Source organism: Aquarana catesbeiana, linkage group LG10 (assembly GCF_042186555.1).
Source record: "Aquarana catesbeiana isolate 2022-GZ linkage group LG10, ASM4218655v1, whole genome shotgun sequence".
NCBI classification, from domain to species: Eukaryota; Metazoa; Chordata; class Amphibia; order Anura; family Ranidae; genus Aquarana; species Aquarana catesbeiana.
The window spans coordinates 260060684-260079742 of record NC_133333.1 but is presented as its reverse complement, the minus strand read 5'-3'; the positions used below and the strand labels follow the sequence as shown (position 1 = coordinate 260079742).

The 19059-nt window shown below is 43.4% G+C and overlaps 1 protein-coding gene across 1 annotated transcript in view; it reads right to left on the bottom strand.

The window, feature by feature from the left end:
* CEP104 (centrosomal protein 104) overlaps positions 1-19059 on the bottom strand; it is a gene marked incomplete at its 5' end in the record, with an annotated part of 87833 nt that overhangs the window by 50919 nt on the left and 17855 nt on the right. Inside the window, 5 exon segments of the mRNA XM_073603702.1 lie at positions 4681-4762; positions 8243-8273; positions 11663-11779; positions 14236-14442; positions 16740-16916. Coding sequence (XP_073459803.1) covers positions 4681-4762; positions 8243-8273; positions 11663-11779; positions 14236-14442; positions 16740-16916 — 614 coding nt within the window.

Here is a 19059-nt window from a genome sequence, read left to right as displayed (position 1 = left end):
TTATTGTTCTCTCTCTATTCTCTCTCTATTGTTCTGCATTCTATACTGCAATGTTTTATTGTTATGTTTTTATCATGTTTGCTTTATAGGTATGCAATTTTTTTATACTTTGTTTTTTTATTGTTAACCACTTTTTTGTTTTCAGGTACGCCATTCAGCTGCAGAGCGGATTTATTTATCTTGACAGCAACAGCGTTTGCTCCCACGATACATAAAGCCGTGACTCCAGCGCTGTCGGAGGTGATTTCACCACCACAGTTACATACTTCAGCATATATGCCGAAGCGTGGGGGCAGCAGTGGGTGGAGGAGGGATTTGCTCCTGCCTTTTGCGGGAGGATGCCCCCATGCTTCGGCATATATATATTTTAGGTAGGCACAGGTTGCGTTAAATGTTTTATTTTTTACTATGTTTTTTTGTATTTTGCTTTGCAGGTATGGTAAGTATTACTGTTATACTGTAATGTTACTTTGTTTTTTTGTTAACCATCATTTGCTTAGCAGGTACGCCATTCAGTTGCAGCACGGATTTATTTATCTTGACAGCAACAGCGTTTGCTCCCACGATACATAAAGCCGTGACTCCAGCGCTGTCGGAGGTGATTTCACCACCACAGTTACATACTTCAGCATATATGCCCAAGCGTGGGGGCAGCAGTGGGTGGAGGAGCGATTTGCTCCTGCCTTTTGCGGGAGGATGCCCCCAAGCTTCGGCATATATATACGGTGCATGTATGCCCATCATTAGAAGTGGGTGGATGAAGGGAGGTATTCTAATGGTGGGCATACCCACCGATCAATATCTTTTTTTCGTTCAGCCCACAGGCTGCATGAAAAAAAAGTTTACAATGTATGCCCAACAAGGACCAGCAACATACTGGTATGTTGCTGGACTTTGAGTGGTTATACCAGAATGATGCCTGCAGGTTTAGGTATCATCTTGGTATCATTCTTTTCAGCCAGTGGTCGGCTTTCATGTAAAAGCAATCCTAGCGGCTAATTAGCCTCTAGACTGCTTTTACAAGCAGTGGGAGGGAATGACCCCCCCCCCCCCCACCACCACCGTCTTCCGTGTTTTTCTCTGGCTCTCCTGTCTCAACAGGGAACCTGAGAATGCAGCCGGTGATTCAGCCAGCTGACCATAGAGCTGATCAGAGACCAGAATGGCTCCAAACATCTCTATGGCCTAAGAAACCGGAAGCTACGAGCATTTCATGACTTAGATTTCGCCGGATGTAAACAGCGCCATTGGGAAATTGGGAAAGCATTTTATCACACCAATCTTGGTGTGGTCAGATGCTTTGAGGGCAGAGGAGAGATCTAGGGTCTAATAGACCCCAATTTTTTCTAAAAAGAGTACCTGTCACTACCTATTGCTATCATAGGGGATATTTACATTCCCTGAGATAACAATAAAAATGATTAAAAAATAAATAAAAATGAAAGGAACAGTTTAAAAATAAGATAAAAAAAAAAAAAAAAAAAAAAAAAGCACCCCTGCCCCCCCTGCTCTCGCACAAAGGCGAACACAAGCGTCGGTCTGGCGTCAAATGTAAACAGCAATTGCACCATGCATGTGAGGTATCACCGCGAAGGTCAGATCGAGGGCAGTAATTTTAGCAGTAGACCTCCTCTGTAAATCTAAAGTGGTAACCTGTAAAGGCTTTGAAAGGCTTTTAAAAATGTATTTAGTTTGTCGCCACTGCACGTTTGTGCGCAATTTTAAAGCATGTCATGTTTGGTATCCATGTAATCGGCCTAAGATCAACTTTTTTATATCATCAAACATTTTGACAAAATAGTGTGTTTTAGTGTATTAAAATTTAAAAAAGTGTGTTTTTTCCCCAAAAAATGCGTTTGAAAAATCGCTGCGCAAATACTGTGTGAAAAAAAAAATTAAACACCCACCATTTTAATCTGTAGGGCATTTGCTTTAAAAAAATATATAATGTTTGGGGGTTCAAAGTAATTTGTTTGCAAAAAAAAATAATTTTTTCATGTAAACAAAAAGTGTCAGAAAAGGCTTTGTCTTCAAGTGGTTAGAAGAGTGGGTAATGTGTGACATAAGCTTCTAAATGTTGTGCATAAAATGCCAGGACAGTTCAAAACCCCCCCAAATGACCCCATTTTGGAAAGTAGACACCCCAAGCTATTTGCTGAGAGGCATGTCGAGTCCATGGAATATTTTATATTGTGACACAAGTTGCGGGAAAAAGACAAATTTTTTTTTTTTTGCACAAAGTTGTCACTAAATGATATATTGCTCAAACATGCCATGGGAATATGTGAAATTACACCCCAAAATACATTCTGTTGCTTCTCCTGAGTACGGGGATACCACATGTGTGGGACTTTTTGGAAGCCTAGCCGCGTACGGGACCCCGAAAACCAAGCCCCGCCTTCAGGCTTTCTAAGGGCGTAAATTTTTGATTTCACTCTTCACTGCCTATCACAGTTTCGGAGGCCATGGAATGCCCAGATGGCACAAACCCCCCCCAAATGACCCCAATTTGGAAAATAGACACCCAAAGCTATTTGCTGAGAGGTATAGTGAGTATTTTGCAGACCTCACTTTTTGTCACAAACTTTTGAAAATTGAAAAAAGAAAAAAAAAAAAAAACGTTTTTCTTGTCTTTCTTCATTTTCAAAAACAAATGAGAGCTGCAAAATACTCACCATGCCTCTCAGCAAATAGCTTGGGGTGTCTACTTTCCAAAATGGGGTCATTTGGGGGGGTTTGTGCCATCTGGGCATTTTATGGCCTTCAAAACTGTGATCGGCAGTGAGGAGTGAAATCACAACTTTACGCCCTTAGAAATCCTGAAGGCGGTGCTGGGTTTTCGGGGCCCCATACGCAGCTAGGCTCCCAAAAAGTCCCACACATGTGGTATCCCCGTACTCAGGAGAATCAGCAGAATGTATTTTGGGGTGCAATTCCACATATGCCCATGGCCTGTGTGAGCAATATATCATTTAGTGACAACTTTGTGCAAAAAAAAAAAAAAACATTTCTCACTTTCCCGCAACTTGTGTCAAAAAATAAAATATTCCATGGACTCAACATGCCTCTCAGCAAATAGCTTGGGGTGTCTACTTTCCAAATTGGGGGCATTTGGGGGGGGTTTTGTGCCATCTTGGCATTTTATGGCCTTCAAAACTGTGATAGGTAGTGAGGAGTGAAATCAAAAATTTATGCCCTTAGAAATCCTGAAGGCGGTGATTGGTTTTCGGGGCCCCGTACGCGGCTAGGCTCCCAAAAAGTCCCACACATGTGGTATCCCCATACTCAGGAGAAGCAGCTGAATGTATTTTGGGGTGCAATTCCACATATGCCCATGGCCTGTGTGAGCAATATATCATTTAGTGGAAACTTTTTGTAAATTTTTTTTTTTTTTTTTTTTTAATTTTTTTGTCATTATTCAATCACCTGGGACAAAAAAAATAAATATTCAATGGGTTCAACATGCCTCTCAGCAATTTCCTTGGGGTGTCTACTTTCCAAAATGGGGTCATTTGGGGGGGGTTTTGTACTGCCCTGCCATTTTAGCACCTCAAGAAATGACATAGGCAGTCATAAACTAAAAGCTGTGTAAATTCCAGAAAATGTACCCTAGTTTTTAGACGCTATAACTTTTGCGCAAACCAATAAATATACGCTTATTGACATTTTTTTTACCAAAGACATGTGGCCAAATACATTTTGGCCTAAATGTATGACTAAAATTGAGTTTATTGGATTTTTTTTATAACAAAAAGTAGAAAATATCATTTTTTTTCAAAATTTTCGGTCTTTTTCCGTTTATAGCGCAAAAAATAAAAATGGCAGAGGTGATCAAATACCATCAAAAGAAAGCTCTATTTGTGGGAAGAAAAGGACGCAAATTTCGTTTGGGTACAGCATTGCATGACCGCGCAATTAGCAGTTAAAGCGACGCAGTGCCTAATTGTAAAAAGTGCTCTGGTCAGGAAGGGGGTAAATCCTTCCGGGGCTGAAGTGGTTAAGCAGTGTATTTGTTTTCATAGCTAACCTTATATTATTGTGCTATCAACAGTAATATTATCAGAGTTTTGATAGACAAATTAATACATATATGGAATAAATAGAGGAAATCTGTAACCACCTTCGAATAACATTTATTTTATAAGTTATTTCAGTGATCAATTGGTTGAATATTAGTGGTCAGCAAAATCCCCCGAAGAAGCCAATATCGGCGAAACATGTTGGGATCAGATATGATACTACAACCACCTGTTCAACACATCTCAGTGATCGTGTAATGCGACCGTTATTGGATATGTGTAAACCATTCTTTGTATACATTTTTAATCATGTATCAAATAAACTTTGTAAGTTTTATACTTTAGATTGTTTTTTTGGCACCTCTATAAATCGCATTCAACATTCTCTGCGTTATCAGGATGAATGTTGGACAGATTCCCAGGACTCTCCTCTGCACTGTTCTCAGACTAAGTATAATTAAGGGGCACATATACATAAGAAAGCCTGCGCAAATTATACCCAACAATGAACATTCAAATTTTTATTATATTATTATTATATAGGATTTATAAAGCGCAAACAGTTTGCACAGCACTTTATAAGCCTGCATTGCCTTCTCTCTATAAAGTCACATGACATCGGGGGAGTACCGTCCACACGAGGTCACATCTCTCTACTTACTTATCTAAGTAATTGGAAACAGTTGAATGGTCATCAGCAGGTTCTGCGTTCGGCGACAAGGACATCTTCTTACTACGATCATCTGAAAGGGGGAGATCATATAAAATGTAAAACAAACAATACAAAAATAGTAATACAACATTCAAAAGCACAAAAGCCTGGGAACCTCAGACAACTTCTGTGTAGGAGAGCAAAAGATTCATGATTGTGATACGTTCCAACAGAGATGAAAGTGAAGAAAAATCCAAAATTTTGAAAGGTCACCCAGACAGCGCGTGCCTCCTCTGAGACTGACACGCTGGAATCGCCTCCGGGCCGGAACGAGGACTGAGACGTCGCCATCCACCTGTCCCTGCAGAGGGCTAGATCTGCAAGCCTTTAAGACCTTGCTATTTAGGAGGTCCACCGTGTCTGGTAAGGGGTCCATCCTTATTGCCCCCTCAAGTCACCGGTTGCTGGGATCCCTCTTCACATCTTCCTCCACCTTCTTTCTTATCTACATGAGTTGTGTCCAAAACGGACTGTGGATACGTGATCTTCCCCCTGATGATTGGTGTACCCTCACTGAACACTTTATGAATGGACTTCATTCACTATCACTACTTTATTTTTCATTTTTTATTTATTTTTTCACCAGTCACTTATGAATTTAAAAAAATTTCAGCTATTATGGACTTGATTTGATTAATATAATTTTTGTATGAGATCACTGTATTTATTTGGGTTTTGTCATATTTTTTATATTTGCTTTTATTTATTATTGGTAAACTGATATACTCACTTTAGATTGATTTAAATATCTATTTTGGTTTCAGCCATTAGATTGTGGGCGCACTTATTTTATAATTTTTCTATTACACGGATATTAGTGTTTATTTTTTGTTGCTGCTGCAATTTAAGGCACCCTATTAGCTCTCTAGTGCGGTTTTCTTTTTTCCTTTATAAAATGTAATAATGTCACTGGTCCCCAAAAAGTGTCGTTTGGGGTCAGATTTATCCACCGCAATGTCGCAGTCCCGCTAAAAGTCGCAGATCGCCGCCATTACCAGTAACAACAATCAAAGAAAATAAATGTCCCTAAATCTATCTCATAGTTTGTAGATGCGATAACTTTTACACAAACAAATCAATATACGCCTATTGTGACTTTTTTTTACCAAAAATATGTAGAAGAATACATAATGGTCTAAACTGATGAATAAATTAGTTTTTTTTTATATTTTTGGGGGGGATATTTATTATAGATAAAAGTAAAAAAAAAAAATTTTTTTTCAAAATTGTCGCTCTGTTTATAGCGCAAAAAAAAAAAAACAAAAAAAACAGAGGTGATCAAATACCACCAAAATAAATCTCTATTTGTGGGGAAAAAAAAAGGACGTCAATTCCTTAAGTGGTTAAAGTGCAATGCAGTGTGCTGTATTGCGTTGTAATGCGTTTCAGAGAGTTGTGCTGGATTCAAATGCATGTTCCATTTTCACCCAGCGCAAACAAACGCAGGTTGCTGGTGTGAACTGAGCCTACTGGGAACAAATTTCAGCTTACTGCATTAGGTGTGGTGTGCTCCTAAATATTCTATATTCTTATAATTTGCCATGGGCAGGAGATGGGCCCTCAAATATCCTATGTTCTTATAATGGACCATGGCCAGGAGAAGGGCTCTCAAATATCCCATGCTCCTATAATGGGCCCTCAAATATCCTATGTTCTTTTAATGGGCCATGGGCAGCAGATGGGCCCTTAAATATTCTATTTTTTTTATAATGGACCATGGGCAGGAGATGGGCCCTCAAATATCCTATGTTGTTTTAATGGGCCATGGGCAGGAGATGGGCCCTCAAATATCCTATGTTCTTTTAAAGGGTCATGGGCCCTCAAGTATCCTATGTTCTTATAATGGACCATGGGCAGCAGATGGGCTCTAAAATATCCTATGTTCTTATAATGGGCCCTGGACAGGAGAAGGGCCCTCAAATATCCCATGCTCCTATAATGGGTCCTCAAATATCCTATGTTCTTATAATGGGCCATGGGCAGGACATAGGTACTCAAATATCCTATGTTCTCATAATGGGCCATGTGCAGGAGACGGGACCTCAAATATACTATGTTCTTATAAATGGGCCATGGGCAAGAGATGGGCCCTCAACTATCCTATGCTCCTATAAATGGGCCACGGGCCCTCAAATATCCTATGTTCTTATAATGGGCCAAGGGCAGGAGACGGGCCCTCAACTATCTTATGTTCCTATAAATGGGCCACAGACCCTCAAATATCCTATGTTCTTTTAATGTGCCATGAGCAGGAGATGGGCCATGAGCAGGTGATGGGCCCTCAAAAATCCCATGCTCCTATAATGGGCCCTGGACAGGAAATGGGCCCTTAAATATCCTATTTTCTTATAATGGGCTATGGGCAGGAGAGGGGCCCTCAAACACCCTAAGCTCCTATAATGGGCCATGCGCAGGATATGGGCCCTCAAATATCCTATGTTCTTTTAATGTGCCATGAGCAGGAGACAGGCCCTCAAATATCCTATGTTCTTATAATGGGCCAAGGGCAGGAGATGGGGCCTGAAATATTCTATGTTCTTATAATGGGCCGTGAGCAGGTGATGGGCCCTCAAATATCCCATGCTCCTATAATGGGCCCTGGACAGGAGATGGGCCCTCAAATATCCTATGTTCTTATAATGGGCAATGGGCAGGAGATAGGCCCTCAACTATCCTATGTTCCTATAAAAGGGCCACGGGCCTTCAAATATCCTATGTTCTTATAATGGACCATGGGCAAGAGATGGGCCCTCAAATATCTTATGTTCTTATAATGGGCCATGAGCAGGAGATGGGTCCTCAAATATCCTATGTTCTTATAATGGGCAATGGGCAGGAGATGGGCCCTCAAACATCCTATGCTCCTATAATGGGCCATGGGCTCTCAAATATCCTATGTTTTCATAATGGGCTATGGGCAGGAGATTGGCCCTCAAATATAGTATGTTCTGATTACCGTAATTCATAAAGTTTTTATATAGGTTATATATGTACATTAATAAAATGTATTTTTGCACAAACCAGTTTCTGATACTGATGTCATTTTAAAGTTGCATTATCTGCTGCAATCACTGTGTCCTTCTGTATAATGTAAAGGCTCCCGGGGTGTCCAATCAGATGGCAGCATTGGCACAATTCATGAGCCATGCCCAGCTGAGTCAGTCTTTCCATACATGGCCCTCCATGCCGGGGTGAGGCACAGGTGGGAGAGTGATGAGGTCATAAGCTGGACTAGGTCAGGCTCACTGGTAATGGAACAAGACCTTACAATAACATGTACAGCAAAGGAGACCACCAAACCTCCACACAGCTGAAGACCTCCGGTGTAATGGAAAAAGACCAGGATTGTTTAAAAATCACTTAAAGCCCATCTCCGAGCAAATAAAAAAAAAAAAAAAAGCTACGGTGTGTTCATTATCACACTGCAACAATGCGAGTCCTGCTACTTATTTCCCACAAGACTAACACATTTCTGAGGAGTCTCTCCACCATAAACAATTATTTTACTTACCTGGCTTTGATTTGATTGCTTGATCTTTTCCCTAAAATAAAAATAAGCAAGTTATAAAATTTAATGAAAATGTAGCTACATTCTGAAGAACAAGCAATGATCTCTGTAAGGAACGGTCATTTGTTAGGCGTTTGGAGTCTCATATTACAGAACCCAGCACAATGCCGCTCCCTGGAAATGTGTGGCCCCGGGCAGATGCCTAGGAGGCCGTTATTTTAGTAGCTGCCGGTTTCTGTTTACATGATGGGGAGAAAAGTACATCTGAACTAAAAACGTGAAGATTTTCTGTTTTAGGAAAGATCCAGAAATGTTATTTGTGCCCAAAGCATTACCTTGAAAATGAACTAAGGCAAGTCTCTACATACTGAGGCAAGTCTCTACATACTAAGGCAAGTCTCTACATACTAAGGCAAGTCTCTACATACTAAGGCAAGTCTCTACATACTGAGGCAAGTCTCTACATACTGAGGCAAGTCTCTACATACTAAGGCAAGTCTCTACATACTGAGGCAAGTCTCTACATACTGAGGCAAGTCTCTACATACTAAGGCAAGTCTCTACATACTAAGGCAAGTCTCTACATACTGAGGCAAGTCTCTACATACTGAGGCAAGTCTCTACATACTGAGGCAAGTCTCTACATACTGAGGCAAGTCTCTACATACTGAGGCAAGTCTCTACATACTGAGGCAAGTCTCTACATACTGAGGCAAGTCTCTACATACTGAGGCAAGTCTCTACATACTGAGGCAAGTCTCTACATACTGAGGCAAGTCTCTACATACTGAGGCAAGTCTCTACATACTGAGGCAAGTCTCTACATACTGAGGCAAGTCTCTACATACTGAGGCAAGTCTCTACATACTAAGGCAAGTCTCTACATACTAAGGCTAGTCTCTACATACTAAGGCTAGTCTCTACATACTGAGGCAAGTCTCTACATACTGAGGCAAGTCTCTACATACTGAGGCAAGTCTCTACATACTGAGGCAAGTCTCTACATACTGAGGCAAGTCTCTACATACTAAGGCAAGTCTCTACATACTAAGGCAAGTCTCTACATACTAAGGCAAGTCTCTACATACTAAGGCAAGTCTCTACATACTAAGGCAAGTCTCTACATACGAAGGTAAGTCTCTAAATACGAAGGTAAGTCTCTAAATACGAAGGTAAGTCTCTAAATACGAAGGTAAGTCTCTAAATACGAAGGTAAGTCTCTACAAAAGTAGGAAACATTTATAATTTCTTTATGTGAAAAGGTCAGTTTCCACCATTTGGCTAAATACTAACCGACCTCCTATGTGTAGTATGATGGATTTCATTGCTGTGGCTCATGTATTTGTAGAGTGATGTGTAGGCAGATCTATGTAGGATATTCTGTACATATAAATATATATTGTATTTACTATAGATACTATGGAGTTGAATTACTAAAAAGGCAAATAGACTGTGCAAGTGCAGTGGCTACAGAGCTCAGTAAATGAGCAGAAGCTCTGCTGACTTCCACCATCCAATCATGTGCAAGGAATAATGCGTTTTTTTTTTTTTGTTTTTTTTTTCCCCCCTTGCACATGATTGGGCATTCTTTGCAAAGTGAATCTTCACCTCCTTTACTAATCTCTGCAGCAAGTCTAATTTGCCTTTAGTAAATCCACCCCAATATGTATGTGGGGCCGACATACTGACACATAGTTGACCACACAAGCCGCATTATACACATCAAAAAGGAAAGTGTAATGACTTTTAACTATATAAAACGTAATGCAAGAGGCAGATGCCCCACCTTGGCACTTGGGGGCCAACCTGTTTGTAGATGGCCAATTAACCAGTTAATGACAGCCCTATAGCAGATTTACGATTTACTGCTACAGGGCGGCCGTTCTGTGCAGAATCACACACATATATATATATTTTCTGTCTAGCTAATATCTACACACACACACACACAAACACGCGCACGCGATTCCGCCTCCGGTGCTCCGATTCTGCAGTGATTAGTCACAGCAGAAGCCGATGAACAGCTGCCGGCCAATGGATGTCCACCGGCTCCCGCCGATTGTTTGGGAAGACACACAGGATGGACCTCTGCCTATGTAAACAAGGCAGAGCTCTGTCCCGTCAGCGGGGGATGTGATGGATTTCGTTTCCCTGCAAAGCACTTCCTTAGTAAAAAGAACCACACAATACACAAAAACACTGGCTAGGAGCACATTTAACCCTTTGATCACCCCTGATATTTAACCCCTTCCCAGCCAGTATCATTAGTATAGTGGCAGTCCATATTTTTTTAGCACCAATCACTGTATTGGTGTCATCGGTTTCCACAAAGTGTCAGATAGTCCACTGCAAAAAAAAAAAAAAAAAAATCATATATATATATATATATATATATATATATATATATATATATATATATATATATATATATATATATATATATATATATATATATATATATGATTTTTTGTATAACCAATCAATATACACTTATTGGGATTTTTTTTTTTTTTTACCAAAAAACGTAATACATAGTGGCCTAAATTTATGAAGAAATTTGATTATTTTTTAATTATTTTATTGGATGTTTTATAGCAGAAAGTAAAACAAATATTTTTTTAAAATGGTTGTTTTTTTTTTTTTTTGTTTGTTTATAGTGCAAACAAAAAAAAAAAAATGCATATGTGATCTAATACCACCAAAAGAAAGCTCTATTTGTGGGGAAAAAAATGACAAATGTTATTTGTGTACAGTGTCGCATGACTGCGCAATGGTCAGTTAAAAGTAACGCAGTGCCGTATTGCAATAAAAATTGCCTGGTTATGAAGGGGGGGGGGTAAACCTGCGTTCACACCGCGTTGCCCGTTCCAAATTGCATGACAAGTCACACCCCACGGTCAGTAACGGAACCGTTTTATATCATCGCGACTCATATCGCACAACGACTTTGAAAAAAGGTACCTGCACTACCCTTTGCAGATTTCATTGCGAATTGCATAGACTTCTGTTGTAGGACGTTGAGAGATGCAATGAAATCAATTGAAATATTGCGATTTCAAAGCCGCACCGGTGTGAACGGGAAGGGGGATGGGGGGCGGCAGGTCAAGTGGTTACACATTTCAAAAAGGAGGTTATTTGCAAGGACTGTAAAATGCAGCTTGTGTGGTTAATGATGTGTTAGTATTCCAGCCCCACATATAGTATATCTACATTAGATACAATCTCTCTTTATAATGGCTTTCCCTGGCTGATGATGGATGTGTCGCTCGGTGTGCTGCATTATGTCGGGGCTCTCCGGGGGGGAGGAGATTTCATACGGTGGATGTGTGTATGGAAAGGATAAGAAGAAGTGCAGGCGAGGATTCCATGAGACCCGCAATACTCAATGCCGAGTCCCAAGTACACATCCCTGGCGGTCCGCACCTTGCCGGTCTGAGCCTCAGACTGAATATCCTTCAGAGCTGCCAGCTGTTCCTGAAGAGCTCGGATCTCCTCCTTCTTCTGCCTCTCCGCCTCCTCCGCAGCCACCCTCTTCTGAGCCTGACCACAAGATAGAATAAAAGGGGAATTACATCTTCTACTACTACATGCTCTACAACCATACAAAATAACAAGACTAAACACATTGCAATACATTTTCATCATTATTACTGAAGGGGACCTGAACTCGATATCAGCCTCTTGCAAAACCCTAAAAAGCAGCACTCAAGAGGAGGAGGGGCGAGAGGAGGGGCGAGAGGAGGGGCGAGAGGAGGGGCGGGAGGAGGGGCGGGATTGGGAGCCATGAGAGGGAAGTGTCACCAGCAAACCAGGATCTACAAAATTGGGTCCAAAACTATAATCACATAGTATCAAAAAAATAAATAAATAGAAGCGACGTTTTGGAGCCACGCAGGACCCCTTCATCAGGCGTGTGACACATTGTGATACAAAACAGTCCACTATTTAAAGAACCATTCACCAATCAGTGCAAAGAGGAAATAACCCTCAGCCCGCCCCCTGACATCCAATGACATCATATCCCGTCCATAATTCTGTGTGTTTGCTTCCTAAAAAAAACGGGCGGGAACGTGTGCGTTGGGAGTTTTACATTGGAGGATTGGGAGCCAATCACATGTCCTACAACAAAAATGACAGGTGCTGCACAAAGATCCACCAGGTCATCTTGTGTGACAAACCGCATGGAATGCCGACAAGGACAGACGAGCGCCGACAAGGACAGACGAGCGCCGACAAGGACAGACGAGCGCCGACATGGACAGACGAGCGCCGACAAGGACAGACGAGCGCTGACATGGACAGACGAGCGCCGACATGGACAGAGGAGCGCCGACATGGACAGAGGAGCGCCGACATGGACAGAGGAGCGCCGACATGGACAGGCGAGTGCCGACATGGACAGAGGAGCGCCGACATGGACAGAGGAGCGCCGACATGGACAGAGGAGCGCCGACATGGACAGAGGAGCGCCGACATGGACAGAGGAGCGCCGACATGGACAGAGGAGCGCCGACATGGACAGGCGAGTGCCGACATGGACAGAGGAGCGCCGACATGGACAGAGGGGCGCCGACATGGACAGACGAGCGCCGACATGGACAGACGAGCGCTGACATGGACAGACGAGCGCTGACATGGACAGACGAGCGCCGACATGGAGGACTGTGTCTGTGTCCCGACTCCTAAATGATCGGAAGCAAACATTCATCGATGGGTGCCGGTGAGGCTGCATTTGATGGGCGCTTCATTAAAAATGTAGGGTATACATGGGCAGGGCAAAGGGGGTGGAGTCGTGGGGGGGGGGCAGCAAAATGAGGTTCCGCCTAGGGTGTCAAAAATCCTTGCACCAGCCCTGACAAGAACGTCGGTATCCCCCCAGATGCCTGACCTGTAACTGGCTCAGCCTCTCCGTGTGTCACTGAAAGCCTGAGCCAGCAGCTTCCACCCCATCCCCCTCCCCCTCCTGGCTCTCCTATAGTGCTGGGGGGGAGGAGGGGGGAGGACACGGCAGAGAGCGGTGACTGACAGTTACCATTCTCCGCTCAGAGCAGACCGAGAACAGCTGCAGCATCAGACCAATGCTGCAGCATGGAGGGGGGTTTGTGTGTTTGATTTTTAGAATTCCACACTTCTCCTTCTAAAGCTGGGTGCTCTTTAAAACAAAAAGTGCCGTTATCCTTTTTTTCTCCCCTTTCCCCTGACCTAACCAAACCCCCATTCCTCCTACAGATATGCACACTTAACCTGAGCCAATGGTTGTGGTTCTGCTGTTTTATACCCAGCGGTGCGATCTATGTATTGGCCGTGCCTGTGCATTATGGCGCCCCCCCGACCCCCAGACTTCTATCCCTATTCCTTCCCAAGGCCAGAGATGCTCCGAGATGGTCCCAACTGAAGTCCCATCTCCACCAGGTTACATGTAAGATGGTCCAAAAGGTGGGGAAATGTTCCCATGGATACAAGGCTGAAAGACTTACCTGCCTGGAGTTTAGATTTAAAGTTCCACCCCCCTCCCCCCCCCCAGCAAAATATTAAAAGTCAGCAGCTACACATTACTGTATTAATATTAGGACACTTACCTGTCCTGGAATCCAGCGATGTCGGGCGGTGCCGCTGCCATTCGTGGTAAGGGAAACTGGCGATGAAGCCTCACAACCGGTTCCCCACTGCGCATTTTGGAATGGCTCGGTGGCGGGGGAAGGAGGAGGGGGGGGGGGGGGGTTCTGAGTGATCTCGCCGTGGTGAGATCTCCTGGAAGTGGGGATGGGTACCTGTCAAAAACAGGAACCCGCTCCCCCCTGCAAGGTGCAAATGTGGCACCGGAGGGGGAGGGGAGGAAGCAGGTAAGCGGAGCTTCCACTTTTGGGTGGACCTGCACTTTAATTCTCAGCTCTTAATGCCTTTATTTATAAACTTGACAAGTATTAGAGGGGCACATTCTAGTATGGGAGTAGAGGAAGGGTGGGATGATGATCATTACAGCTTTCCATTCTCACCTTCAGCTCGGACTCTGTAGGACGACCATCTATTTTGGCGAATCCATCAAACAGCGTCTTGTAGAGGAGGTTTTTGCGAGTGCCGGCATCGTCGGGCGGCATGTGTTCCAGGACCTGGGAGCGGTTTAGTTGGTACAAATAGAGGATAATATGCACAGCTTTGTCACGCACCTCGGCCATCGTGTAATCCAGCGCGCCCAACGCAAACTGACGGAAAAAAACAAAACAAGATAAGTAAATCATTACATCAATGGATCGAATGATCTTCTTTACAAGTATAAATGATTTAGATATAATTAACCCCTTTTCAATGTATGGATATCCTCAATCCAGATGTCCTTCATCCACTTCCATAAAGGGAGGACAAATTGCCGTTTTTGTAAAAAAATACAATAAAAAACACGTATACTTTATTACCACTCTGCCAAATGTACACTTACAATAAAGCGGTGCTTATAGCGCATTACACTATAAAAACATAAAAGTGTAAAAAGCGCAGCTGGCGTTGATCGGTGGTATGATATGGCTGTACAGTTACTAATCGCAGTCAAAAACATTCAAAATCAGAGCGTCGTGACGTCAATTTCCCCTCCCCTACGCGTTACGCCACAGGGTCACGTGGCTTCCTTGGGGGGATACTACTGGACGCCAGGTCTGTCTATATATAGATATATACCATTTTGTTGTAGACCAAAGCTCCTACTTGTGTAAAATCATATTTTTTAATGCACTTGCATTGTACCCGTCACCATTTTGTTGTGGTTTGTAACAGTGCTGTATTTATAGAATGCTATACTCCCTTTCATCATTATTATTCCCACACAGATGATACAAAACTGCTCCATACCACCCCAATGCTTATGGCATCCATCTTGATTTTGATTAATATCATGATCTGCATGACCCGCAATAGGCAAATCTCACCCAACATTCATAATACATCTATAGATTTATAAAACTGATGAGTGGTAAGTGTACAGTCCTATTATACCACCAATCTACGCCGGCAGCGTTTTATACTCTTATGTTTTTATAGTGTGGTGCTCCAGAAGCATCATTTGGCGGAGCGGGAATAAAATATAGGTTTTTTTTAAACAAAACTATATAAAGCACTATTGTCTGGCAATTTTTCCTCCCTTTATGGAAATGGATGAATGAACTCTGGATTGAGGAAATCCTCACATTGGAGAAGAGAGGAGGAAAGAGGGGTGAAGGATTCCAACCTTGCAGGGATCTACCTCCGTCTCAGAGGGACAGAAGCGCTTTCTGACCAAACTTAATTGTGAGGTCACAACGATTGAGATGAGAGATTACACCCGCTGCTTCTCTGATAAATGCTCTCCTTGCCCGGCCGGTCAGTTTAGGTGGACGGCCATGTCTTGGTAGGTTTGCAGTTGTGCCATACTCTTTCCATTTTCCGATGATGGATTGAACAGAGCTCTGTGAGATGTTCAAAGCTTGGGAGATTTTTTTATAACCTAACCCTGCTTTATACTTCTCCACAACTTTATCCCTGACCTGTCTGGTGTGTTCCTTGGCCTTCATGATGCTGTTTGTTCACTAAGGTTCTCTAACAAACCTCTGAGGGCTTCACAGAACAGCTGTATTTATACTGAGATTAAATGACACACAGGTGGACTCTATTTACTAATTAGGTGACTTCTGAAGGCAATTGGTTCCACTAGATTTTAGTTAGGGGTATCAGAGTAAAGGGGGCTGAATACAAATGCCCCCCCCCCACTTTTCACATATTTATTTGTATCATTTATCATTTCTTCTACTTCACAATTATGTGACACTTTGTGTTGGTCTATCACATAAAATCCCAATAAAATACATTTACATTTTTGGTTGTAACATGACAAAAATGTCAGAAATTTCAAGGGGTATGAATACTTGTTCAAGGCATTGTAGTTCTACTTTAAAGCGGAGTTCCACCCAAAAATGGATCTTCCGCTTTTCGGATTCCCCCCCCCCTCCGGTGTCACATTTGGCACCTTTTGGGGGGAGGGGAGAGCAGATACCTGTATAATCCAGGCATTTGCTCCCACTTCTGGGCATCTGGGATATCTATCCCATATTCGGAGCCTCCTACACCACCCCCCCCCCCGGTGTCTTCTGGGAGACACTCGGCTCCCAGAAGACAGCAGGGACCACTGGGATCGCGCATGCGCAGTAGGGAACCAGGCTGTGAAGCCGCAAGGCTTCACTTCCTGATTCCCTTACCGAAGATGGCGGAGCCTCCACCCAAGAGCCAAGGGACAGATCGACTTTGGGTGCCGACATCGCGGGCGCCCTGGACAGGTAAGTGTCCTTATTTTAAAAGTCAGCAGCTGCAGTATTTGAAAAAAAAAAAAAAACGGAACTTGGCTTTAGGAGCACATAGCAGCTCACAAGGCGTTGGATTTGTTTTCAAATTATTTGGGGTTGCAGAGGAGATCTGACACAACCGCTTCCATTGGTCAGAATGGTTCTTCCACCGGAGCCGAGAACTAGCGGCTCACCTTCATGACGTTGTCAACCGTAAAGCCGGAGTTCTCCACACCCAGCTCCTTAAGCAAGTTCTCCAAAAGCTCCACCTGGCTGAGGGCCAGCCTTGACGGTATCGTCCCCTTCAGAGGTTGAACCAAATGAATGGGAATCATCTGTAGAGGTTTCACTTCTTTAAAGATCGCCATTTCCTGCAAGATAAATCATCAACACATCGATAAAGTAAACACATATTGTACATCAAAAAGTACAGAAATCCAACATTGCTTCCTATCAGCCCGATGCTTTAAAAAAAGCATCTGATCATTGCAGGTCCACCATCAGAATACGACAAGTCCTAGTCCTACATCAGACACGGGATTCAGCGCTGAGCGACCACCCTGCAGAAGTATATGAGCGTGGGGCGACCAGCAAGCGTTTTATACCTCAAAAAATAATCTTAGAACTCCTACATTAAGAGACATTGTAATGTCTTGGGGTCAATTTTATGTTAGTTTAAAAAAAAAAAAAAAAAGTGTTCCCCCCACAGGAGCTGCAGGAGATGAATGGTAGCTTGTGATGCAACCTTCACCATATCTCCGGCACGGTCATCAGCAGACGCACAGATTCATTTGTCCAGGGCCTGTGATCTTTGGAGCAGAACGACCCCCCAGAGTCTTCAACCCACCATCTGAAAGCCCCAAGTACCTAGGACCCCCATCCCTGGGGGTACACCATCAATGGGGGTCACAGGAGAACGCTGCAGGTAATAAGACCACCTCATTAGGAGGCTCCGTTTTCTACTGAGTTCAGAATCTTCTCACTGCCTGGGGAGGAAAAGGACCCATGATCAGAGGTATGACTAGAACCTTCAGGGCCCCAGTGCAAGAAACCATGAAGGCGCGCGGAACCCCCCCCCCCCCCCAACTGCCAGAGCCCTTTCCATCGGTCCTGGTGCCATTTATGGGGCCCTTTACTTTTCAGCAAACTTGGTGCAATTTGAATGCCATAGACTGCAATGTTAAATCGTATAAGTCACAAGCAAGTCGCCCAAATTTGTGATGGCAGCAGTGCTAACTGAGCCCATGTTCAGCAGTGGGCCCCTTTCCTGCACCCCCCCCCCCCTTCCCTCCCAAGGTGGCACAATGGCATGGCCCAGTCACAAGTGTGACCTTTGCAACCCTGGTAGTTCCTCCACTGCCCATGACGTCAATATAGTAAGAAGAAAAAAAGAAAGGTATGTATACAAAAATAAAAAAAAATTGTGGTTGGGCCTTAAAGTGGTTGTAAACCCTAGGAGAAAAAAATAAAAAAAAACAAATAAAAACCTGCAAGACAAAAGGCATAGCATACTAGCTCATTATGAAATACTTACCTGAGATCGAATCCCCTGCATCCTCGTACACTGCTTGCTCCGGCGGCCAACATCACTCCCGGAGTCGCTTCGGGGTATCGCAGGCTCCGGCGCTGTGATTGGCCGGAGCCGCGATGATGTCACTCCTGCGCATGCGTGCGGGAGCCACCGGTAATGGCACACTCACTGAAGCAGCGGCACCGATGACGTCGGCACATGCAAATACAGGGGATATCTCCTAAACCAGATTTAGGAGACATCCGGGGTAGCTACAGGTAAAGCCTTATTACAGACTTACCTGTGGCAAAAAGTGTGTTTTAAAGGTTTACAACCACATTAAAGTGTCACTAAACCCCCATCATAGAAAACGATGAATAAATGGTGTATTCCATGCTGGTCATACTCACTCATCACTATGACATTCCTTTCCTGTACTCTGCAAAAATCCTGGATGATCCTGCTGCTCTCTATCTCCCCCTCGTGTCCCCCATTCAGCTAGAGATTTTGCAGGTCAGTGTTGGCAGCTCTGCACATGCTCAGTGTTCAGTGAGTTTCTATGCTGAGCATTTCCTCCCCATCACATCTGAGCAGCCCATGTGACTATAGAGTCCCACATGTGGGCGTATACACAGCGACAGGCCCCTCCCTCCTCCATGCCTACTAACCAGCTAAACACAATGGGGGGGTGGGATATTACATGTAGATGGATAGAGGCTTCACCTCCCTCTTATTCCAAGACACAGGCTGGAGGGATGTAACATCCTGTGATTGGCAGAAATCCACCCACACCATGTTATTGTTCAAAAAAAATAATAAAGATTTGATTTCAAGTATATACATTTGTATGACAAATTATAACAGTTTATTGAGAATAATTATTTATTTTCACTCTGTTTTCCAAAGGCTGTTTTTTAACATGTGACCATCAGCAGAGGACTAGGCGCTCCTCCTGCTTATGTTTCCCTGCAGACAGGCTGGGAGAGAGCCGGGTCATGTGACAT